Below are 25,517 nucleotides of genomic sequence, written 5' to 3' on the forward strand. Positions count from 1 at the left end.
CCAAGAAAAATAAAAACATATGTGCACACAAATACTTGTAGCGTTATTCATAAGAGAAGCTTATTCATAATAAGGAAAAACTGGAAATAATCCAAATATTCATCAGCTGAGGCAATGGATAATCAAAATGTAATCCACAAAATGAAATGTTATCAAGCAATCAAAAGGAATGAACTAATGATACACCATGGATGGATGAATCTCATAAACATTATAACAAATGAAAAAAGCTGGGCACAAAGACTGCATGTTGTATGAGTCCATTTATATTAAATTATCAGAAAAGCAGAAAGCATACCAATGGTTGCTTGGAGCTAAGGGCATACCCACTGACTACAAATGGATACAAGGGAATGTTCTAGATTGATAGAAATGTTCTCAAACTGGATTGTAGTGCATTTAGTAAATTATAAAAGTTCGCCAAAAATTATTGAATTTTTAAAGATTACTTATAATAGATGAATTATGGTGTGTGATTATATATACCTCACAAAAGCCATTAAAAAATATTTGTGACAGTCACACACATTCTTTCCATAGGTCTATGAAAGTATTAGTTCTCCTTTTCATATTTGAGGTAAATTTTGGGAGTTCTGTAAAAAATAAATATTGTCTGAAAACAAATTCTATAAACAAATTCATTTTCTGATTTATTTTCCCAAATTTTAATAGGAAGATAGTATTTTGTTTGGACGAAGTGTTAGAGATATTGAATATGAGGTTGAAAATGGATTCGGGAGTCTCTAATTTTAGTATATGTGCTGCCAAAGCGAGCACACGGGAGTCTCTAATTAATCATAAAGAGGAGAAAAGTGAGCCCTTAGGGTGGACAGGTGACCCAGGTGAAACACAGTGAAAGGCAAAGTTGACGCCAGCACCCCTCTGTTGCCTCTACAGTGTATTAAAATAGGATGACTTACTATGAGGTCCTTAGCAAGTGGCACTTCCTAGAGATTCCTGTCTCGTGGCCCACTCTACCTTGTTCATGTGGCCTGATGATCTACCTGATCAAACTCTCATGATAGTTTAGCCATTTTCCTTTAGCTCATGGAAGGCTTTTGATGCTGTGAAATCTCAGACTAAACAGCTGTATATCATCAGCACTGGATATTTATTAACCAAACAAATTACGGTTCAATTAAGATTTCCAGTGTTTCAACAGTGATGGCAAATGAAACCATTTGTTCTAGCTACATCTCTTGTTTTTAGTTGTGAGATTGGAAAAATAAATAAGTCAAAGCCAGATTTATTTAAGAAAGTTTTGTTACTGCTTGACAGTTTTTTACAAGATGGCAAAATTTTCATTTTTATTAAGAGTATTTCTAATTTTTCCCTGGGACATTGTATTCACAATGGAAATATACAAGCTTGTATGTGGAGGATTTCTTACAATGCTGACAGAAGTTATGCATTTTCTGCTTTGTCCTAAAAAGTAATACTTTGATTTAACTTGATTAATGGAATTTAATGTATGTTGAAATTGGAGCTACCGACAGCAGGAAAAAAAAAGAGTATTGGTCCTTTTGGAAAATTGACCAGTAGAGTAATAATAATCTGAATGACAGCTTTTCTGTTTTTTGGTATTGTTAGGATTGAGATTTTGAGATTGTTAGGATAAGCAATTTCTATTAATGACACATGTTTAAACGTATCCACTTTTGTCTCAGTGAAAATCATTCTTAGATATAGACTTTGTCGTCAAAAGAGGCTTACTTCTGCCTGTTGTTCCATTAGCTGGGAGTGAAAGGGAAAGATCTCCAAGATCTTGAGTACCAGCAACCAGTATTTAGCATTCTGGTGAAGATGAAATTATTATTGATTTTGTCTGCATTTACTATTAATCATTTATTTAAGTCTTAAAAATAAGTGTGTATTATAAGAAAATGTTTAGTTTTATTTTCCTGGTAAATAGGATAATGTAAATAAATACCTGGAAAGAAAAATTATATATGTGTGTGTGTGTGTGTGTGTGTGTGTGTGTATATACATATATATATACATATATACATATATATATATATATATACACACATGATTTCCCTTTATTCTCAGAGAAAACTGTACTACAATATAATCAACATTTTAAAATATAGTAATTTTCTGTACTGGTTAGTAAGGACATTGGGTTTGAGCTTGGTGTTGAGGAGAATAACCCATGACTTCCAGTGCTTTGATGCAACCTCAGATGCAAGATCTTCTGGCCAAGCATCGGTAATTTCATGTTGTTGGAGCATTCGCTGCATCCCTGGGGTTGCAACTTTCTATGAGTTTGCTGTGGCTGAACCAAGAAAGATGGCATATGCAGATTTCTAAAGAAATTATGATTCCATGAAAGATTTTGAGGGGATGAAGAAGACTGGTATCTTTCTGACTGCAAAGTGATTTGGGGATGTAAAGAATTCCTTTAGGTTGAGTTCCATTGAAGTTTGTCACTTCACTTGTCCAGGACCTGTGTTCCTGAACTATGAAACATGAATATTGGGTTATGGAATAGTTTCTCTTGATAAATAAACAACTAACAAATAAAAAACAATGGTAAAGGGGCATCTGGGTGGCTCAGTCAATTAAGTGTTGGACTCTTTGATTTTGGCTCAGGTCATAATCTCATGGTCAAGATTGAGTCTTGTGTTGTCCAGCTCTATGCTAAGCCTGGAGTCTGCTTGAGATTCTCTCTCCCTCTCTCCCTGACCCTCCCCTGCTTGCCCACATGCTTGCTTGCCTGCTCTCTTTCTCTCTCTCTAAAAAAAAAAAATTGTAAATCAAGAGAGGTTGATACTCTTGAGACACAGAAAGATGTAAAAATGTTGATTTTAATAATTATCTGAATACTACTCAGTGAAAATAACAACAAAAACAACTACTGATACATGCAATAAAACTGGTAAATTTCCAAAACATTATGTTGAGTGCAAGAAGTCTTACATGAAAGCGCATAACACATGACTCAATTTCACTGAAGTCTCCAACAGGTAAAAGTAAACTATGGTTTAATAAAAATAAGAACAAATGTTGTTTCTGGAAGGATGGAGAGGAAACAGACTGAGAAAGGGCACAGGAGATTTTGTAGGTTGACGGTAATATTCTAAATCTTATCTAGGTTTGAGTTACATAAGTGTATGGTATTTGGGAAAAAATCAGCCATGTAGAGATAAGATTTACATATTTCCTTATATGTAAATTTTATCTCCACAGAAAAATATAAATAAATATTGAATTCTGGTTAATGATATGCATACTGAAGTGTTGAGGAGTGAAGAGTACTGAAGTATAATTTATTTTGAAATCCATTAAGAAAAAAGATGGATTGATGGATGGATAGAGAGACAGATAAATAGGATGAAAGAGATATAGCAAGATTTAAATCATTGTCTCTGGATAGTGACTTATATGGATGTGTACTGCACAATTCTTGCACGTTTCTCTGACATTTTTTATAATAAAATGTTAGCTCATTGTATTTCCCAGTCTTTAAATAGATTGGTTAAAGACATATAACCAATGCTAGAAGTCAGAGAAATTTTCCAAACATTATTAAACATTTTACCTTAGGAGTCTCCAGAAATTATAATTCTAGAAAACGCTAATTCACAGAGTTTATTCACAGATCAAAATATATGTAAAATTCTCATGATAGGAAACTTAACAGCATGGTGGGTGAAGTTCTTTTTTCTCCAATAGAGTGTATCTGAAAATCTCTTTCAAAAGAAATTGGGGCCATGAATTTTATTTTTGAGGCACTGAATTTCCAAAGAGTAATAATAGTTCTCAAACTTGAGTGTGCATCAGGATCACCCAAACAGTTTGGTAAACTACAGGTTGCTGCTTCCATCCCAGAGTCTCAGATTCTAGAGGTCTGGAGTAGGGTCTGAGAATTTCTTCTCCTCCTTCTCCTTCTCCTCCTCATCCTTCTTCTTCCTCTTTTTCTTTTTCTTCTCCTCCTCCTCCTCATCCTTCTTCTTCTTCCTCTTTTTCTTCTTCTTCTCCTCTTTCTCCTTCTCCTCCTTCTTCCTCTTCTTCTTCTTCTTCTTCTTCTTCTTCTTCTTCTTCTTCTTCTTCTTCTTCTTCTTCTTCTCCTCCTTCTGCCCCTCCTTCTTCTTCTTCTTCCCCTTCCTCCTCCTCCTCCTCCTCCTCCTCCTTCTTCCTCTCCCTCTCCTCCTCCTCCCCCTCCTCCCCTTCTTCTTCTTCTTCTTCTTCTTCTTCTTCTTCTTCTTCTTCTTCTTCTTCTTCTTCTTCTTCTTCTTCTTCTAATGTTTGTTTGTTTTTGAGAGAGAGAGACAGACCATGAGCAGGGGAAGGGCAGAGACAAAGGGAGACAGAATCCGAAGTAGGCTCCAGGCTCTGAGCTGTCAGCACAGAGCCCAATGTGGGGCTCAAACTCATAAACTGTGAGATCATAACCTGAGCAGAAGTTGGACACCCAACTGAGACACTCAGGCACCCGAGAATTTGTACATCTAACAAGTTCCCAGGTGCAGCTGATGCTCTAACTGGGAGACCATTCTTTAAGAATCTTGGCATGGGGCCTATCCGCCCTTCCATCAGGAACACCTATTGCCATTACTCCTGACTTAAAATAGCAAGAGAATGTGAGCAAATCAACTCCAGGATTTTCATGAAAAGTCAGAAAAATAACAAGAAGAAGAGAAATGAGTTTTGTTAAGTCTCTTCGCCTATTTGATTTCCTATTTTTATTGTATGTACATTAAAAATAATAATTACTAAGAATATACTGGTTGTCTAAAGTGGCACAGGCAAAGTATTACAAAGTAGACTTTGAGATCTACTTCCCTACTTGCATTTGGCATATTTCCATGTAATAAAAACCATTTTTGTGTTAGTTTAACAAAACTAAGTACATCCTTTCTTTACCCCTCTCCCATCAGATCTAGAGCCCCTCTGCTATAGCCACATTGTACCAATTGTACGAATGATGCTGCAGTGAAATCATTGACTTACCCATCTGCCTGATTTACTAGATGCGACAGATCATAATTGAATGTGCATCACTAATGCCTCATATCTAGTAGTGAATGAATATATAAATGAAAACCAGATGAATGAAAAGACATATCTCCCAATGCAAATACAGAACTTATTTAGATTTTGTTGTTTGAAGTTAACCATGTCACTGCCCCCTTCCTTTATAGAAATATATGCTTATTGGTTGCAGGTGGTTGTCCCACACTATCAACACATTCCAAAGTTTAACTTTTTAAAAATATTTACTTATTTTTGAGAGAGAAAGATACAGACAGACAGACAGACAAAGCATGAGGGGGAGATGGTAGACAGAGAGGGAGACACAGACTTGGAAGTGGGCTCCAGGCTCTGAGCTGTCAGCACAGAGCCTGACATGGGGCTTGAACTCACAAACCGTGAGATCATGACCTGAGCCAAAGTCAGATGCTCAACCAACTGAGCTACCCAGGTGCCCCCTTTTTAAAAATTTTTAAAAATATTTATCTATTTAAAAAAAAATAAAAAAAAATAAAAAAATAATAAAAAATTTAAAAAATATTTATCTATTTTTGAGAGAGAGAGAGAGAGAGTGAGAGAGAGAGACAAACACACTCCAAAGTTTAAAGAGGAATTTTAGGAGAATTGGATTGAGGGTGTGTGCACAAGTGACAACTGTGTATGTCTCAGGATGAGATTTTTCCTTGAGAATGAAAGGCTGTTGACTTAAGCAGTCTATGAAAAGTAATTTTCCTGCTTGGCTGTTGGTTGGGTGACAAGGTAGGTAATGAAGTAAAATAATTAGTCCTGCTAAGAGGTGATGACATGTCAACATTGGCAGGTTCAGTCGGTCTCATTCAGTTATCCAGAGTCACCAGACGGCGAAGTATTGGCCTGAGGAATCAGGGCAATGGGAATTCCCACCAAAGGGAAACTGTGTGGTTGTTTTAGTTGAAATGGAGCTCACTTACAAGAACAGCTGGGCAAACAGATATAAAGTGCTCCGTTAGGAAGAAGACATTTTCCCTCTCAGATTTCTGTCAAAATGGCATTTTCTTCTAAATTCAATAGCAAACATTCTCCAGGTATTGGGTGACCATAATATCCTAATAAAAAGTTAACTGGTTGACACCTGGGAGTTATGGCTCAGTGGGAATTGTTCAGGTGTGACTTTATAAAGGGAGCTCTTCACATGAGCTGGGACTCTTTATTTCCTGAGCTCTGAAAGCACGTTTACATGCAGGAACGTGTCTTCCAGTGGCAAACTCCCCGCAAGGCGCTGGAGAGAGAACATGCTGTTCTGTTTGCACTAGAGCAGAGATCGCAGAACGCTGTAGGTTGAGCATCCTGCTCACACTGATCATGTATGTGTAAGGTCAAGTTCTGAGTTTCTTTAAAGGCCCCCATTCCCATACTCTGACATCTGTCCATGTGGCTTATGGTACTTTTACCCTACTTTTTCTCTACACTTTTTTAAAAATGACATTTTTCTGAAAATTTATAAAAGTCTTGCTTTATATATATCTGAACTATTTTCATGAAGATTTTTCCCCTTATGTTTTCAGATCTGAACTCACAAAACACAAGTAGGGATGCCTTCTGTTCGCCTCTAAAGCTGTGTGCTGTTAATTCAGCCTTTCCTGAATGCCCCAAATCTCTTTTCGTCTGTTTTTCTTATTTAGATTCCTGATTCATCACCTGAATTGTATCTATTGAGTGAAGTAATTTCATTGGTACATTAGAAAGCACAATGTCCAAAATGTGGCTGAGCCTCTGTCTTCCTTACAGGTGGCATCCCACCACCCATATCCCTTATGGCCAGTGTCAGCAGAATCAGAAGGCAGGGAAGATGGAAATCAAAGGCATGAAGGAAGAAGGGCAGAGTGGGTGGGAGCAGCTTGAGGCCTATGGGAAGAGTTTAGAGAACTTCAAGTTAGCCTTATAAAGTTGTAAGTAGCAATTATTTCTGCATGGTCTTTGTGAGTGGTTAATGTATAAGACCATAAATAAAAGATGAGTTGAATGATGCCATTTAGAGTTTTGCAGTGCACAACTCAAACAACTGTCAGTGGTGTCCCTGTTTCCAGAAGACATGTTGTACAGCTGCTACATGTTTACTGCACACTAGCTCTTTGCAAGCTGTCATTAATTCTCTACTGGGCCGTGGTAAAACTTCATTCCCAAAGAGTTGGGAACTTCACTCCCAAAGAGAGTGACAGAGCTATGTGGGATTTTGAAAAGGAATTCCATTCTGGAGATCCAGAGCCTATGTTAAAATTATGGTTTGTATAATTTAGCATTACAGTTCAATTAAATGCAGTCTATGCCACCAAATATGGTTTTTGGAAGTTTTTGAATGTGTTGTCAGATAGCAACTGCCCTGCTTAATACATAAACTCAAGATGTGACCATAAAGGCATTGGGATGTTTTCCACCTGCAATTCACTGTGTAAGAAGAATATAGAATGCGTTTGAAACTTAGAATTGTCAGCTCTGGGAAGATAATAATGCCTAAAAAGGACTTGCTGATTTTATATATGTACCATTTATATAATGTGAATAAGAATATTAGGCACTATTAAAAGTACTTTCACCAGTGCTGTAATGGCAAGATGATTGAATGACCTTCCATCAGAGGAAAGTCTTTCATCTCTGAGAAAGGCTTATTACTCAGAGATGAGGAAGGTCATGCCATGCCCATGCTCTAGTGGCATGGTATCATGCCAGGCAAGAGATTCAACCACATTGAATTGCATAAGTAGTTTGCTTTGTTTTGTTGCTGGGTCATATCCCATTGTATGGATAAGCCATAATGTGTTTATCCATTTAACTATTGATTGACAGTTGGTTTGTTACCAGTTTGGTGCTGCTTTGACTATCTGCATACGAGTCTTCATACAGCTTTATTTTTCATTTCCTCCGGAAAAATACCTAGGAACGAAATTGATAGGTTATTTGGCAGCTGCCCAACAGTTTTCGCAAGTGGTTATACCACTAAACGTTCACATTCAAAATGTGTGAGGGCTCCAGTTGTTCCAAATCCTGTCTAACACTTGTTAGTGACAGTCTTTTAATTTTATCCGTTCTTGGGAGTGTGATATCTTACTGTGATTTTAACTTGCATTTCCCTCAAGACTGATGATGTTGACCAGGAGTTGGTAAACTATGACCTGGTAGACAAATCCAGCCAACTGCCTATTTTTATAAGTACAGTTGACCCGTGAGCAGTAGGGGTTTGAACTGCACCAGTTCACTTATACACAGATGTTTTTGACAAATACAGTACTGTAAATGTATTTTCTCTTCCTTATGATTTTCTGTAACTTTTTCTTTGCTCTGGCTGACTTTATTGTAAGAATACAAATATAGAATACATAGACAAAATATGTGTTAATTGACTGTTTATGTTTCCAGTAAGGCTTCCAGTCAACAGCAGGCAATGAGTAGTTAACTTTTTGCAGAGTCAAAAGTTAATGCAGATTTTCATGCGTGTGGTGAGTCAGTGCCCCTAACCCCCATATTGTTCAAGGGTCGACTATGACAACAGACACGTCCATTGGTTTACAAAGTGTTTGTAGCTGCTTTTGTGCCGCAGTGGCAGAGTTGACTAGTTCTAGCAGAGAGCACTTGGTCTACAAAACCTCAAATATTTATCATTTGACCACTTACAAAAAGCATCTGATGACCCTGGTGTTCAGCATGTGCTTGTTGGCTATCACATATTGTCTTTAGTGAAGAATCTATTTAAATCCTTTTCCCTTAAAAAAAAGTTATATTTGGTCTTCTTATTGAGTAGAAAGAATTCTTTTAAACATTCTGAATTCAAGTTTTTAAATAGATACACATATTGCAAATACTTTCTTCCAATTTGTAGTTTGGCTTTTATTTTTCTTGTTAGTTCTTTTAAAGTTCAAAACTTTAAAAAGCTGATCCAATTTAATTTGTCAGTTTTTGAAATCTATGCTTTATCTGTCATATCTGAACTGATGGGAATTAATTTTGTTATTTTGATATCTTAGAAAATTGACTCTGTATAAAAAAAGGCACTAAATAAGTTTAGGGGTTGGCAGTATAAATGGAATGTGTGTAACAAAAGAGAAACATACTATGGGTGATAATCAAGCTTGTTCTTTTAGTCCTGAAACAATTGAGTCATTATTCTTTTAAATATAATTTATTGCTAAATTGGCTAACATACAATGTGTACAGTGTGCTCTTGGTTTTTGGGGTAGATTCCCGTGGTTTATTGCTTACATACAACACCCAGTGCTCGTCCCAACAAGTGCCCTCCTCAATATCCATCACCCATTTCCCCTCTGCCCCACCTCCCCATCAACCCTCAGTTTGTTCTCTGTATTTAAGAGACTCTTATGGTTTGCCTCCAATTGAGTCATTATTGACATCAGTATTATAGCTATTTTTTTATTTCATATCTTATAGAAATTAATGTTGATCTGGTTTTTTCCTAAATTTGCAATTTAGAATATTTCTGATGTCATTAGTGTTTTACAACACTGAGAGAATATTTTTTTGCTGCTACACTAATAGATAATTTTTACTTTAAAAAGAGAACTTTAGTATCAATTTTCTCTTAAGGTGATTTAATCAACTTGGCTAACTACGTATCAAACTTTAGGCCACACTCTGAAATATTTTAGAAAGTATAGGATAACCTTAAGAGAGCCTAGACATAAAAGAATATATCCTGTTGAATGGGTTAGAATGGTAACTCCTTTCTCACTGATCTGTGTCTGGATGTTTATAATAGTTTAGCTAAGTACCATGTGTTTGGGCTATGTTTCTTGACAAAGCTGAAACTGACCACAGCCACTCAGAACTCTGGGGTCAACACTAAATGCCTGCTCAGTATAGCAAAGCAACCTCTGGTTGATCCTATAGCAAAGCAACCTCTGGTTGATCAAGAGAGTTCTCTGAGCTTACAGCGCTCCACCTTTTGTCTGGTGTTCTTATCTCAGTACCTCCTTACTGATTTGGGCATGTATTTACTTTTAAAAATTAAAAGAGGATTAATTCTAATTTTATTTTGAAAGACTTTTTTTTTCTTTTAGTATTTCACAACACCCTTTTGAACTATTTGGAGATACTCTAGGGTGTTGCAAAAAGAGGATTAGAAACAACTGTTCTAGATCCAAGGTTCTACTTTACCAATATGCAATCTTTTTTCTCAACCATACTGGTGTTGTTTTCCTGGAATGTTCACATTCTTTATTTTGTCTCACTCTTCATTGGCAGAGGCTTTATTTCTCGTGTAAGATACAATAAAATGTTCTTCCAGAACTCTTACTTCTCTGTACTCCTGGGCTTTTCTGGGCAATATATATGCCATTTTACTTATAAATGTTTTCCTAGTTAAGCTTATATCATGTTCTATTATTTTTCTGTTAACTCTACCTTATGTCATTCACCAGAGGTTTTCATACAAACATTGAAAGATAACTGTCACCACAGGACTGTGTTCCAAAGCATTTAATTAGAGTTACTCAGAATGAAGCATAATTTATCAAAGATTAAAAATTATTATAGGATGCATGGAGATATACCCTAAAATATTGGGGGATATTGTCCAGTAGTATAAAATGGAATACTAGTCCAAACATTCATTTGAAGCAAAGCTTGACAAAATTAATCAGATTGAAAGGGCAAAAAAGGTTAAACTCTTTGCTGAGCACTGAAAAGACCAATGGTGTAATAACTCAATGAGCGAAGGCATGTAAGGAAGACAAACCAAAGATAGAGGAAATCCATACTGCGTGACAATGTGAGCATAGGTGAAGGTGCATTGCAGAATGTGAGAAGATTATACTGGCCAAACAGAAGTAAGATAGGTTGAAAAGTAATAAAGGAAGCAGTAATGTGTGCCAGGGTAATTATAAGGGACTTGAATTCTTAGCTCCAAAGAAGGAACTGAGATGATCGTCTCAAAATACCATGTTTGTGATGCTGCTTTGAGGTCAGATTTGTCTGTGTGCATCTCTCTTTCTTTTTCAGGACTTTTAAAAATTTAGCTCCAGAGAGTAGGGTGAATTAGAATTTTGGAAAAAGTTGGTCAGCTAAATGCCAATTCGTTCAAAGAGTTACATGATGTTGATATATTTGCTGGCATATTTGCAAAAGGGAGAAAGACTGGGGTCATGAAAATTCCCGTGCAGAGGAAATGAGAATAATTCCACCTTGTCAGTTGGTAATTCTGTTTACAGCCTTCTTTTTCCTCACTTGATGCAGCCATCCCTTCCACTTTTCAACGGATGAGGCCTATCAGGCCAAAATGTATGAGCAAAGGTCTGATGTGATGATGCTGTGAATCTTGGCCCTTAGTCAAACATGAATGCAGCCTAAGTACAGTGAGATTCCTTCTTCTCTGCTTCCCAACAAGGGGTTGGAAATAGGCCAGTGGGTTTTGATTTGCTGTGGGACCTGATAACCTTCTAAGGTAGTGGTATATGTCCTTGACTGATATTTATTCCATTCCATTGAGCAGGATGGATCTAGGCACATAACTAAAAAGGGAAAATTTGGCTTGGACAAAATCTATGTTATAGCTAACGTATAAACCCCCCTCATCAAATCTAATGAAGTTAGGACAAAACACCAGCAGTTATCATCACTTGAGTGTCATGTCTGGGTGTTGGGGTCACCCCTTACTCTATTGGGTAATGATGAAGTTCTCAATGGCAACAGAGAAGGAAGTGCAGCTTAGTGAGAACTGAGATCCAGTTTTGACCCTGCACTTAACTTGCCGAGTGACAGAGGAGTGGCTGCCCTCAATTTAGTTGTTTGTGCTACGAGAGAATTGCACAAGATGAGCTAGACTAGATGAGTCTTCCTTGGACTTGAGATAAGCCACCCAGTATCTCCGGGTTTCAATTTTGCCACAAGTATAGGATAGCAATTTGAGATTCTAGAAGTTAAGAAATTTTATCAAATTCTTAGGAAGTACAAAGTTCTATGTACATATGTAAAAATAGTGGTACTGGCTGTGAGGTCAGAGAGTGGTTCCCACAACCTGGTATCCAAGAAGGGGCTGTCTTTATTTTTCAAAGGCCTATTGGAATCCTTTTATGTAGCTATATTGAGGCATTCCAGGCTGATTTTGACTGGATAGTATCAATTTAGTGTAATGACTTTGGGAAGCCCATGCTGGTTCAGAGGTGCTGACTGGTGTTAATGCAATAATAAATCTTTGATTCGTGAGAAATAGAATGTGGATTACTAAATTAATAAATGCAATCTTTCCTGTGGGCAAAATATTTTGGGAAAAAAAAGAAATCTCTGTGGAATAAAGAAAGAAAATAATTGAAGTCCACACTCTCTTATCTTAAAACTCTTGGGGCCAGATATGTTTTAGAATTCAGAAAGTCTTTGGATTTTAGCAATGTACTAGGTTATCTAGACCAGATATTAAGTAACCTCTTCAGCAGGGCTTGGCCAGCACCCCTTAATTAAACATACTAACTCTCCTACAATTAAACATGTGAATAGTCACGCAGACTAGTCAGTAAGATTCAAGAAAGACTCAGTGGCCTCATTATGGTTCAGATTGGGTTTTGTTACCAAATAAGTTTAACCTAAATCTACAAAAAACCTTACAAAGTGTTTTGGATTTCTGAACTGTGGCTAAAAGGTTATCTATGGCCTTCATTAAGTAACAGATTATTGGGGCGCCTGGGTGGCTAAGTCGGTTAAGCGTCTGACTTCGGCTCAGGTCGTGATCTCACGGTCTGTGAGTTCGAGCCCTGCGTCGGGCTCTGTGCTGACAGCTCAGAGCCTGGAGCCTGTTTCAGATTCTGTGTCTCCCTCTCTGACCCTCCCCCGTTCATGCTCTGTCTCTCTCGGTCTCAAAAATAAATAAACATTAAAAAAAAATTTAAGTAACAGATTATTGAGCAATTACTATGTGCCAGCTTTAAGATAGTGCCATTTGCAGGACGCCTGGATGGCTCAGTTGGTTGAGAATATGATTCTTGATTTTGGCTCAAGTCATGATCTCACAGTTCATGGGATGAGCCCCTCATCAGACTTTGCACTGACAGTGCAGAGCCTGCCTGGGATTCTCTGTCTCTCCTTCTCTCTCTGCCCCTTATTCATGTGTACACCCTCTCACTCAATAAATAAATGAAACATTAAAAAAAAAAAAGATAATGCCGTTTTCACTAATCTTTGTAAACAACCCCTCAAAGTGGACATTGTTATCCATGATCCATAATTTTCAAATCAGGAAATTCAGGGTCAAGTACTTTCAGGGAGTGGCCAGAGGATACATCAATAACTAAGTTGCAGAACTGGGATTTGAATGAGGCTCCTTCTGGCCCCAAAGACAAAACACCACGTCGTTTACTCACGGCTTAGTCAAGACCTCTGGTTAGTGTGATGATCTGCCACTATTGCCTACACAGTTAAAAAGAAAAAAAAAAAAAGCCTTGAAAATTTAATTAAGATTTTTCTCCTCAGTCTGCACAATCTCTCTGGGAAAGTTCATCAAATGATTATTTAGAAACTGACAACATCCAGGTGGATCTGTGTTCTTTTTCCTGAGCATCACACTTGAATATTCAACTTCCTGCAGAGCATCTCCATGCAGTTGTCTCACTGACCCTACCGGTTCCAAATAGAACCAAAGGTTTTCTCCTCCACCTGTCTCTTCTTTCAGAACTCCCTATCCTCCCATCTCAGGTACCCTTAAGCTGTCTCCCGGCCCTCACTCCTGTCCCTTTGTTTCCATCTCTATTAATCACTGAATTTTGCAGGAATACAGCTGGAGGGCAGCATTGATGAGGCTGGGTATTTTCAAAGCGCAGTAGCTAAATTTACTAATTAGACATTTCAGATCCTTTGCCCATTCCGACAGTATGTATAAAATGAAGGTTTTGACTAATTGTGGATAACCAAAATAGCCTTAAATACCATCTACCCGCTCAATAATAAACTACTAAATATTAAGCCCTAAGATTTTCCTTTGTGTTCTAGACTGCTTTATACGTTATTTAGTTTGGGTTTGGGGATCTCAAAATTACCCATGTTTTAGCCGTTTAGGTGGGTGTGTCAGAATATTGGTTAGCTACGTAGACCGCATGCTTTCTAGCGACAATGCCTGTAACAACTAACCTTTGCTCCAAATTTGCTCTGGGTTGCTAAATCAGTGAAATAATAGCGTGGTACTTTTTTGTTGCCATCTTTAGGTAAAAGGCCAAACCTGAAAGTCCACATCAATACCACGAGTGACTCCATCCTCTTGAAGTTCCTACGTCCAAATCCAAATGTAAAACTGGAAGGTTTTCTCCTGGGATATGGCAGCAACTTGTCACCAAACCAGTACTTCCCTCTTCCAGCAGAAGGGAAACACACGGAGGCCGTGGTCGGTAAGATGTGTGGGTTTCAGGCACGGGAAGAAGACAGGTCGCAGGTAATGGGCACAACACGAAATAGAAATCTTGAAGGCAGGCGTCCTTTCTTCCATTCTCAGCCAAACCAAATGCTAAAATTACAAGTTATCTTCATAATTGTTGTAATGGATACAGCACAGTTCTTTACATGAGAAAATATGGAATGCGTACTCTGCGTGTACTGTGGAAATAACCAGCTTCATTGTCACTATACCGACAATCCCTGACCATAGAACTTAAATTGCATAGGAAAAAAATGAGCTAAAATGCCTCGTTTTAGCCTATTTGGATCAATTTTTCTCTCTGTTTTATCTTTACATTCTTCTGGTGGAAAATAGAAACTAGAGCTTTCTGGGCATGTCTTCATGAGAAGCTACCCTTAAAAAGGAAAAGAAAATATATTAACATTTTAAAAAAATTTTAGCATGTTTCAGACAAAAAGATTAAAAGCTTTTACATGGATTATAAAATGTTACATTTCTTTGAAAATGTTTTTAATCCCATTAAAATGTAATTTGAGGATGTAAGCATCTTTAAGCCTTATTCAGAAAAATTACTTGCACGTAAACCTTTTTAAAGATAAAATTTTTAAGAAGGGGATTATCTATTATGAATGCCTTCAAAGGCTTTCTGAACAGTCTCAGATGAGATTTGTATTTCACTCCACTGCTAGGATTATTGCTAAAGAGCTTTTGCATGAAGTTCCCATGTTTAACCATGTATTTGAACTATGGTACATCAGATCTGGCATTCATGCATATACGCGACCAACGTTGCACAAATATTTTTGTTCGTTCTTCACAGAGAAGTCTGTTGTACTTTACAATCAGACAGGAGAGTAACATTATTAATGAAATGTCTAGACTAGATTTTACCTAAGATAATTGTTTTAAAGCAAACACATTACACTTTGTTGCCAAAAAAAAAAAAAATTGAGAATTACGTACTTTTGACCATGTTACAACACTACCTTGATCATACAAACCATAAGGGAATTTGAATTTTGCAAATAGTTCCCTCACCACATTCACTCTTTACTACAAAGGTGGCCGAAGCTGTATACTCACTCTCGGCACAAATGGAAGCAGGTCTCCTGACCCTTTTATTTATTAGTATTGGAAGTAATGCTTTATTTATGATAGTTTTTCCCCTTGTTCTGTAGATTGAGAGTTTGGTCAGTTGAAAACTCTCCTTTCATAGAGGTGAAAGACTTTCAATCTTAAAAAGATAGAAGTCAGGTTGCTAATGAAAAATATGTGCAGAAAAGTAAAGAAAATTTTCTATTATAAATATACCAAGCTTTCAGTAGCTCAGTGATGAGGGATAATCAAAAGGACAAATATACTTTTATTTATTTACTGTTGTTGTCATCCTTTGGAATTTTTATTATGGAAAGTTCAAACATGTAAGTAGGGCAAATATAATGACCCTCATGTTTCATTATGTAACTTGAATACATATCAATGTTTTGCTCTCATGTTCTATGTATTCTTCATATACACCATTTTTTTAAATTAGATTTTAAAGCATACCTGGATACCATATTTTTAAAACTGTGAACACTCCAGTATGCATCTCTAACAGATAGGAAATATTTTTAGTAATGCCATGTCTTTATCACATTACAATAATAATTTTACAAAATCATTTGCTGCCTAGTCCATATTTAAATTTCTCTGGTGGTCTTAAAAATGCTTCTTAGAGTGGTTTCCTTTTTGAATGAGGATCCAAACAAGGTATACTTGTTACATTTGGTTATTATGTCTCCTAAGTCTCTTTCACCCTTTCTATACTCCCTTTTTAAGTGTTATTGATTTGCTGGAGTACTTGCCTCCTTCATCCTGGTCCATATTCTGCATTTAACTGGTTGCTTCCATTCTGTAATTTTTAACTGGTTTCTCTATGCCCTACATTTCCCGTGAGAAAATATGCAGATTTGGAAGCTGAGTTAAATTTAGATTCAGCTTGTGTGGGGAAATAAAACTTTATAGATGGCACTGTGTATTTCCTAAACCTCACGAAAAGAGGTACATAAATGGCTGGCATCACGCTTAGTGATGTTAAGACTGTTTGGTGTGCCTGGGTGGTCTCAGTCTGATCCCTCCATTATAAAATTCACCATCAAATTTTCACTTAATAGTTGTCACATCGATTGATGATTATTGCGCAGCTCCATTATTTCACACGGAGCTTATAAAATGGCAATTTTACTTCTAGATACATTCTAGATATAACCTAATTCAGTATTCTTTCTGCATTTTTAGCTGAAATTCTACAATAAAGAATTTTTTTATTTTTAAAATTTTCCTAATATACTATTTTTAGGAAGGGCAAGATAAATTTTCATTGTAATAAATTGGTGCTCTGATAATCTCCAGTTGTGACCTATAATATTGTTTTATGATAACTAACAGTGTATTGATTTTATATTTTTATATTTTTAAACTTTATTTATTTTTGAGAGGGAGAGAGAGAGAGAGCGCGCGCGCGCGCCAAGCGGGGCAGAGAGGGGCAGGGAGAGAGGGTGACAGAGGATCTGAAGCGGGCTCTGTACTGACAGCAGAGAGCCTGATGGATGTGTGAGATCAGACCTGAGCCGAAGGCAGACGTTTAACTGACTGAGCCACCCAGAAGCCCCAACTGTTATATATTTAATGAGGTTTAATCAGTATATCCCTTATCCCACCCTTATGATCTTTCTCATTAGCTAGTTTGCTTATGGTCAGCTGTTTACCTTGGTTCACTATTGAACTGTGAATTTCGTGAAGTCAGGGTTTATGTTATTCTTTGGTTATTCATAGCAGAATGATTTACATTGAATACATAGGCAGTAATGATTGTGGCCCTGGATTGAATAGACTCAAGTTCTGTGTAGAATATTTAGCCTGGAGGAGGCCAGGAGAGTTAGTCTGATTTAGGCCCTTGTCATCAGGCAAGTATATTTCTAAGCCATCTCGGGTAGATAAAATATATCACTGTGTATCTTAAAGATCTCTAGGGACAAAGATTCCAGAACATCTCCTGGAAGGCTATTCCACGTAGCCCTTTTAAAACTTTTACCTCATCCTTTAGATAAATGTGTTCTTTTTATAATTTCCTTTCCTTCTAGTATTCTAGTGGAAGAGAAAAAAAGTTCCTCTTCTTTCCCTTTCCATCTTTCTTTCTGCAAAGGATCTGTGTGCTTCTGCTTTGATTACTTCAAAATGAACTTGCATTTCCAAGTTACATGTTATTCTGTGGTTGCGTAAGTTTATTACTTACCGTCTTTCCTAATGATTGAATTTATGTTAATTGCTCCTAATTGATGAAGCAGCTATTAGTTTTTTATTGCTGCTATAACAAATTACCATAAGTTTGGTGACTTAAAACATCACAGACATATTATCTTACAGTTCTGTGTGTCAGAAACCCAAAGTGGCACTCTCTCTCTGGGGTGAAATAAAGGTGTGGGCGGGGGTGAAAAGTCTTCCAGAGGCTCTGAGGGAAGAACTGTTTCCTTGCTTTCTGCAGCTCCTAGAGGCTTCCGCATTCCCCTTCCACCTTCCGACAACAAAAGTGAGTCAACTGCTTCTTATTCCACAGCGCTCTGAATTCATCTTCTGCCTCCCTCCTCCACTTTAAAAGATCCCTTGTGATTATATTGAGCCCAGCTGGATAATCCAGGATGCTCTCCCTATTTTAAGATCAGCTCATTAGCAACCTTATTTATATCTGTAACCTTAATTCTCCTTTGTCATGTAACCTATTTACAGGTTCTGGGGATTAGGATTTGGGCAAACTTTGAGGGACCTTGATTCTGCCTGCCGCAAACTGCCATGTTTGATATTTGTGTCTCTCTTATTTGTGCCACCAGTTTATTGTATGATCATTCTCAATTCTGTTCATCTGTAGAATAGCAATAAAATCTATTTCCACAGATGTGATGTGGGTGCATTAGTGAATTCAAGATTATAAAGTGATGAGTTGAAATCCCTTGAGTGCAAGTTGCTGTACAAGAGCAAAGAATTATTGCTTTGTGAAAAGAGCATAACTTACAGCCTCTCCTCTTACTTTCTTCTGTAATGAGATAGTAGCCTTTGTCAGTTGCATTGATCTATATGAAAACAGATTAACTTATTTTCATTTTCCAAATAATGTTAAGTGCCACATTGTGACATGTTTCATTTGTTTGATGTGTTGAAAAGAGTCCGCCATGGAAATGAGAAGCTGTTGATCATTCAGAAATACTCAAGTTAGCATTTAGTGACCTGTGGACTAAAACTCTCTTACTAAATAATCATTTATAAGTATTTCTATATTTATCTTAATAGTGGTCTCTCTTATCGAAAGAGGCATTTTCAGAAGTTATATACTGGTCTTAAGTGTAAAACTAAAAAACAAAACATTCCCCTTTGCTATTTATTCATATAGAACTTCTGCAGAAAATTTATTTCAATCAAAATCTTCTAAGATTTTAGTAGATTAATTGGAGCCGTGAAAAAAAAAAAGGTAGTATTTTGCCAGGGGACTATTCATACATATTAATGGCCGTGAGAGTGTTGCAATGATGTGATAAAATATGATTCACATTTAGAAGATCTAGGTTCCTATATCCTTTTTTTTCTTAAACCCATCTCATAAAAGTTCTCATTTCTGGTTTACACATCCAGGCATTGCTTTGTCACTTTTAGTGCTCAGCTGTTGGTAATTTTACAAACATCCAATAAAGTAAAATATGAGAAGTTTTTGATATCAAATCTTTATGGACTCACACTTTCTGATGTTTTCCTGACATCTACAACTATAATCAATATCACCTGGGAAGGAAAGCGTTGTATCCCATCACTTACGTAGTGCACATTAAGGAGTTATTTCAGTACCCTTACTGCAAGAAAAGCTTGAATTGAAAATAAATCATATAGTTATCACTACCACAAATTCTGACTAAAGAATCTGTTTTCCAACCAGGTGTTGGGACTCAAAGGGATTTAAGAGGGCAAATTCCCTGTCCTGTTCTCACAGCTGCTAACTCTTTTCATTCACTGCTCTTATAGGGTGTGCTTCTCTCCGGCAGCCGGGGGTTTTTCAGTCTCTCTCCCTCATCGCCATCTTGTTCCTTGCTCCTTAGAGTGGTTTCTGGGCTAGTTAGAGGAGCACACAGTGCTAACTGCTCCGAAGATGGTCTGCACTGGAAAGACCTTGGCCCAGAAGGCTGACATATGCTTTCTAGGGAAGATCCATGTCTACCCAGAGAACCAGCGTGACGTGGGGTAAGGTTATGCATGTACTTTTGAGTCAGACAGACCTGGACTCAAATTCAGTACAACCACTTACTGTGGAGTAGTTCTGGTAAGTCATTCTCTCAGTTCATTTCTTTTATATAAAATACAGAAAAACCTTTCAGGAATGTTGTGAAGATTATGAATAGGTCATGTAAGGCAGCTAATATAAACCCTGGTACAGAGTAGTGTGTTTTATAAGTTTTGTCAGTTGCTTTCATAATATGCTGAGTGGTCTTGGATAATTTAACCTTTCTGAGCTTTGTTTGTTTCAACTGCTAATAAGAAATGAGCTCAATCACCACTAAAGTTGTGGTCCATGCTAAGATTTAGTGCTAGGCTGAAAACCTTGGTCAGAGTGATGGTCCGTCCTGTGGCTCTGTTTTCTATTTTGATTGTTTTATTGGGGGGGGGGGAGTTGGGAAAATTGTAGAGGTATGTTGTTCTAACAAAGCTGTCAGTAACTAAATAGAAGTAACCAAACCCATGTCTTTATTATACTTAATTAATGTGTTTTTTTTTTGGAAGGGACAACTCCCCAAATAGATTAAGAAACTAAAGAAACAGCAAAATTTTAAGACGATAACACTGCACCCTCAGTGCACACACTCGTCTGCCATCGTCATGATCATCCTTTAACCGTTAAGGGGCATTTCCTGTTCGGTGCACTTTGCCAACTGGAGTCTTCAGGTGCCTTTTAGATTCTATAAGAGTGGCCTCTGAAGGAGAATGAGGTGAATCCTGATGACACAGCTGGAAGAGTTTATCATCACTAAATTTGACTTTTCCAGTCTGTCTTCATCCAGTGAAGCAATTTTTAGCAAGAACATAGTAAGAATTTTCACCCATTCTAGTAAAATAGAGATCAAGATAAAAAGCACGACGCTATTTCAATCACTAAACTGATGGTAATTTTATCTCAGCAAATTGAGGTCAAAATTTAATCATCAGTTTCTTATTCTGAAATTTCTGTCTTTTAATTGCATGGGGGGGAAATTGATTTTAAAAATTTGAATAAGATTATGATGATCCAGAATAATATAAATTGTATTTTAAGCATACAATATATATATTCCTTTATATTATCAACACCCCTACATGTTTGTGATTTTTTTAAATTTAGGAAAATTGACATACTAGTTTCAGATGTCCACTCTAATGATTTGATATTGTATATATTGGGAAATTATCACAGTAAGTCTAGTTAACATCCATTACCATACATAGTTACAAAAATATTTTTTCTTGTGATGAGAATTAAGATCTGTTCTCTCAACAACCCTCAAATATGTAGTACATTATTAACTATAGTCACTATGCTGAACATTAGACCCCATGACTTGTTTATTTTATAACTGGAAGTTTGTACCTTTTGACCCTTTCATTCACTTGGTCTCATTTTGTCTCCCTAGCAACCACCAATCTGTTCTCTATATTTATTAGCTTGGTTTTGTTATTGTTTTAGATATATCTAAACATATAAATGAGATTGTACTGTATTTGACTTTTCTGTGCTTAGCATAAGGCCTTCGAGGTCCATCCACATTGTTGCAAATGGCAAAATTTCATTCTTTTTTTAGTGACTGAATAATATCTTTGTGTGTGAGAGAGAGACAGACAGACGGACCACTGTGTGGGTGTGAGAGGTGGAGAGAGAGAGACACTGTGGGTGGGTGTGGGGATGGGTGTGGGCAGGGTGTCCATCCATTGATGGACACTTGAATTTGTTTCTATGTTTTAGCTGTTGAATGCTGCAGTGAACATGGGGATACATAAGTCTTTTTGAGTTAGTATTGTCATTTTCTTTAGATAAATACTGAGAAGTGGAATTGCTGGATCATATAGTAATTCTATTTTTAATTTTTTAAGGAATTTCAATCCTATTTTCCACAGGGGCTGTACCAACTTACATTTTTTTTCTTCAAATTTTTATTTAAATTCTAGTTAGTTAACAGTGCTATATGGGTTTCAGGAGTAGGGTTCAGTGATTCATCAATTACCTATGACACCCAGTTCTCATCATAACAAGTGCACTCTTTAATACCCATCACCCATGAAAGTTCCCTTTTCTCCACATCCTCATCAACTTTTATTATTTCTTGCCTTTTTGATGCTGATCAGTGTGAATTGTGTGAGGTGATGGGTCATTATAGTTCTGATTTGCATTTCCCTGATGATTAGTGATGTTTAGAATCTATTCATATGTTGGTCATCTGTATGTCTTTTTCAGAAAAATGTCTATTAATTCCTCTGCCCATTTTTAATTGGTCTGTTTTTGCTATGAGTTAGGAGTTCTTTATATATTTTGGTTATTGACCTTTATCAGATAAATGATTTACAACATATTTCTTCCATTTGGTAGGTTGCCTTTTCATCTTGTTGATGGTTTCCTGTGCAGGGCAGAAGTTTTTTACTTTGAGGTAGTCCATTTGTTTATTTTTGCTTTTGTTGTTTTTGCTTTCGGTGTCAAATCCAAATATCCTTGCCAAGGCAAATGGCAGAGAGCCTACTGCCTATATTTACTTCTAGGAGTTTTATGGTTTCAGGACTTATGTTCAAGTCTTTAATCCATTTGTGTTAATTTTTGTGAGATAGTAGTCGAGTTTATTCTTTTGCATATGGGTGTCCAGTTTTCCCATCACCGCTTACTGAAGAGATTATCACTTCCCCATTGTGTCTTCTTGACTCCTTTGTCATAATTAATTGACCATATATGTGTGGGTTTATTTCTTGGCTGTGATTTGGTTCCCCTGATTTATATGTATGAGTGTTAATGCCAATACCATACTGTTTTGCTTACTATAGCTTTGTAATGTAGTTTGAAATAAAAGTGCATGATACCTCTAGCTTTGTTCTTCTTTCTTAGGTTTGCTTTAACTATTTGGGGCCTATTGTGGTTCTACACAAATTCTTACAATTTTTCTACCCCCCCCATACATTTTACCCTTAATTTCTACATTTATATAGAAAGCAAGAGGAAATGCACAGTATTTTCTTTCAGCATTGCAAACTGTAGAATTTCAGTGGTCTTTTTCTCTCATAGAAAGGTTTAAGCATGCTTTACTCATTTTTATGGAAGTGGGATGAAATATAAGGTAATGCAAACTGCTATTTATTATGCTGAGGATAAATATATCACCTTAATGATGAAAAGACATGAATTTTTACTTTAAGTGTCAGGAGGAAGGTGGGGGTGGAGTCACTGAAGAAAAATAGCTGAGGTAGAGGTTGAAGATAACTGAAGGAACTATATAAGCACTTGATTCCATTGAAAGAATAGTGAAAGAGGAGCAGGATAAACTAATGGCTAGAAAGATGAAGTGCCAGCCTTGGCAACCATCTCAGGCCCTATCTTCCTTGGCAGAATACTTAATGATTAATGATCTTAAACAGGAGGATGTGAGAGGAGACAACAAGATAGCAGCTAGTAATGCATACAAGGCAGTCCCCAAATGCAAATGAGGGATGATAATTATGCAGGGGGAGTTAGTCTTACTAGTTCACTTTTACAGATAAGGAAATGAGGTCTTCAGGAGTTGAAGTCAACTTTGTAAAATTACTTAGGTCATAAGCGGCAGTCCAAGGTTTGAACCCAGAGAGTCTGGCTCTAGAAACTGAGCTCTGAAACTCTACTGCCTCTAAAACTTAGGGAATTTTACTTGTTCTACAATAGAAAGTCCATAAACCACTGATAGGTTGCTTCTATAATGTCCTCAAACAATAAACAGGGAAAAAAAGGCCTTGTATTCTGGAAAGAGCCATTGGCTACCTAACATATTAAGGTTTAAATGAGTTAAAAACATACAGTATGTCCTGGGTCCCCAAAACTTGTTCTCTCCCACTCTTTGAACCACCATCACTGTCTCTAATTGTTATGAGATCCCCATCTGTTAAGACTTACCTCCTCTGCTCTCAGTGAGGCCATTTCTGGCCAAGGCAGTCAATATCTATATCCCTCTCTATGGGTATCCTAGAGGCTGAGTATTTTCTTTTACCATCATTCTTTTTTTATTTTTTTTTATGTTTATTTATTTTTTGAGAGAGACAAAAGACAGAATGTGAGTGGGTTGAGGCAGAGAGAGAGGGAGGCATAGAATCTGAAGCACAGAGCTGTCAGCACAGAGCCCCAGGTGGGGCTCGAACTCACGAGATGTGAGATCATGACCTAAGCCGAAGTCAGATGCTCAACTGACTGAGCCACCCAGGTGCCCCACCATCATTCTTAATAAATGACTATTTGTTTTATTTTTGTGTGTCTTATCTGTTCCCACACTGTACCCAGATAGAAAACCCTCAGGAGCTAAGGACCTTAGAGGACTTCCCTTTCTACCCTCCAGTGTTGGCGTAAGAATGAATGGGAGAGATGCAACAGAGAGACCCAGGAAGTCTGAAACTGCTATGGGTCATGTCGAGGATAGATTTTTCTCTTTTGTTTAGAACTGTTTTTGAGAATGTCATCTAGTTCCTTCTCTGGAAATGGTTTTACCACTTGGGAAGTATTTGGCTTTGATCTTCCAGATATAATCCAAATATTTCATTTAAAAGATAGGAATCTCAAATCACTTGATTTCTTCTGAGGTGCAAACTTTAGCAGAACTTAAGTTTCAACAAAGTTTTTTTTTTTTTTTTAAAGAAATTGGCCTAATAGATATCAAGTTAATAAATATTATGCCATCGTTTAAACAACTCACCATGAGCTTATATCAGAAAGGCCTGGTTTCATAATAGATGACCATCTTGCCATGTTTTGATAAAGATAACATCTTTTCAAAGTTCCTATTTTTCTGTTGGATTCAAATGTATTGTTTTCATGGACTTCCTGCCTCACCAAACGATAGATACTGTCTCCCAAGCTCATATTTCCTTGAAATAAAATAAATTTACAATATTTCAATATAAAGCATGACAGGTTTTTTTCCCCCCTCAACCATAGTGGACAGTGCACAGTGACCAAAATCTAACTTTAAAAAATCATCCTTAATTACATCTAAAAGGGTTCCCCAACATAGCTCGTGGCCCTTTGGTCATGGGCCAAAATGAAATTAAACCCTATCCCAGATTTGTTGCTTTAAGAGCCTTGCTGTTAAGATGCTTAAATGGAAAGACAGCTGCCAGTAGAAGGATAAATTGGAGTATGTGGAACAGATACACAAGAACATACATAACTTCAAAATTTCCTTTACTTTGAGGAAGAGATCTTCCAACCAAGGAATACAATCAAATCCCAGTCTCCTAATGATCCACATGTTATTTCCTTACTTGTTTCATTTTCCCTGGGCACTTAATGCCTAGCACTGAAGGATCATGCTGGAAGTGCTATGTCAGGAAGGCCAACTTTTGGTTATTCTGTTTTGGGATTTCTCCCTGTTTACGTTATTTTGTTTGGTTTGTTTTCATTTGTGTCCTGTCTCACCAGCTGGTGAGTTCCTTGGTGCCAGAGCTGGGTCTTCCTTTCCTTCATGTACTCCGCAGTCAGGGAGGTTGGATCTCTGGTGTAGGAACTGACTACCTGGAGTTAGATTGGAAGTTGGCTGGAGGGTCTCCAAGTCAACAAAATAAAACACCTCTATTTGTCCAGAGTGGTAATCTCTGGGAGAAAAAAAAATATTTAACTGTGTCAATGCATTGACCCTACCCTATTTCTCAGGCATAGTTATAGTTTAAGCCTGTATTCTGGCACAGTTAGTACTGCTCCCCTTTCTCTCCAGCATCCAGGTTAGTGAAACAATTATATGTTTAATACATACTTAAGAGAAAGCCTTGAATTCTTAGCATAGACCCCAAGTCTTTCACCATCAAATTCCAGGCTAGTAGCATAGCCTTTTCTCCTGCTACTGGGACACTCCTCAATGAGAAAAGAGGAACAAAATCAAGAAGAGGTTTCATACAGGTTTGCTTTTGA

General features: G+C 37.1%; 1 protein-coding gene across 1 annotated transcript in view; it reads left to right on the forward strand.

Annotated features, from left to right (window-relative positions):
* Window positions 1-25,517, forward strand: part of LOC115523333 (ABI family member 3 binding protein) — a 270,902-nt gene that overhangs the window by 51,182 nt on the left and 194,203 nt on the right. Inside the window, exon 2 of the mRNA XM_030329269.1 lies at window positions 14,154-14,333. Within this exon, the coding sequence (XP_030185129.1) occupies window positions 14,154-14,333 (180 nt within the window). The remainder of the gene's footprint in view (window positions 1-14,153; window positions 14,334-25,517) is intronic.

Source organism: Lynx canadensis, chromosome C2 (genome assembly GCF_007474595.2).
Source record: "Lynx canadensis isolate LIC74 chromosome C2, mLynCan4.pri.v2, whole genome shotgun sequence".
In the NCBI taxonomy this organism is placed as follows: Eukaryota; Metazoa; Chordata; class Mammalia; order Carnivora; family Felidae; genus Lynx; species Lynx canadensis.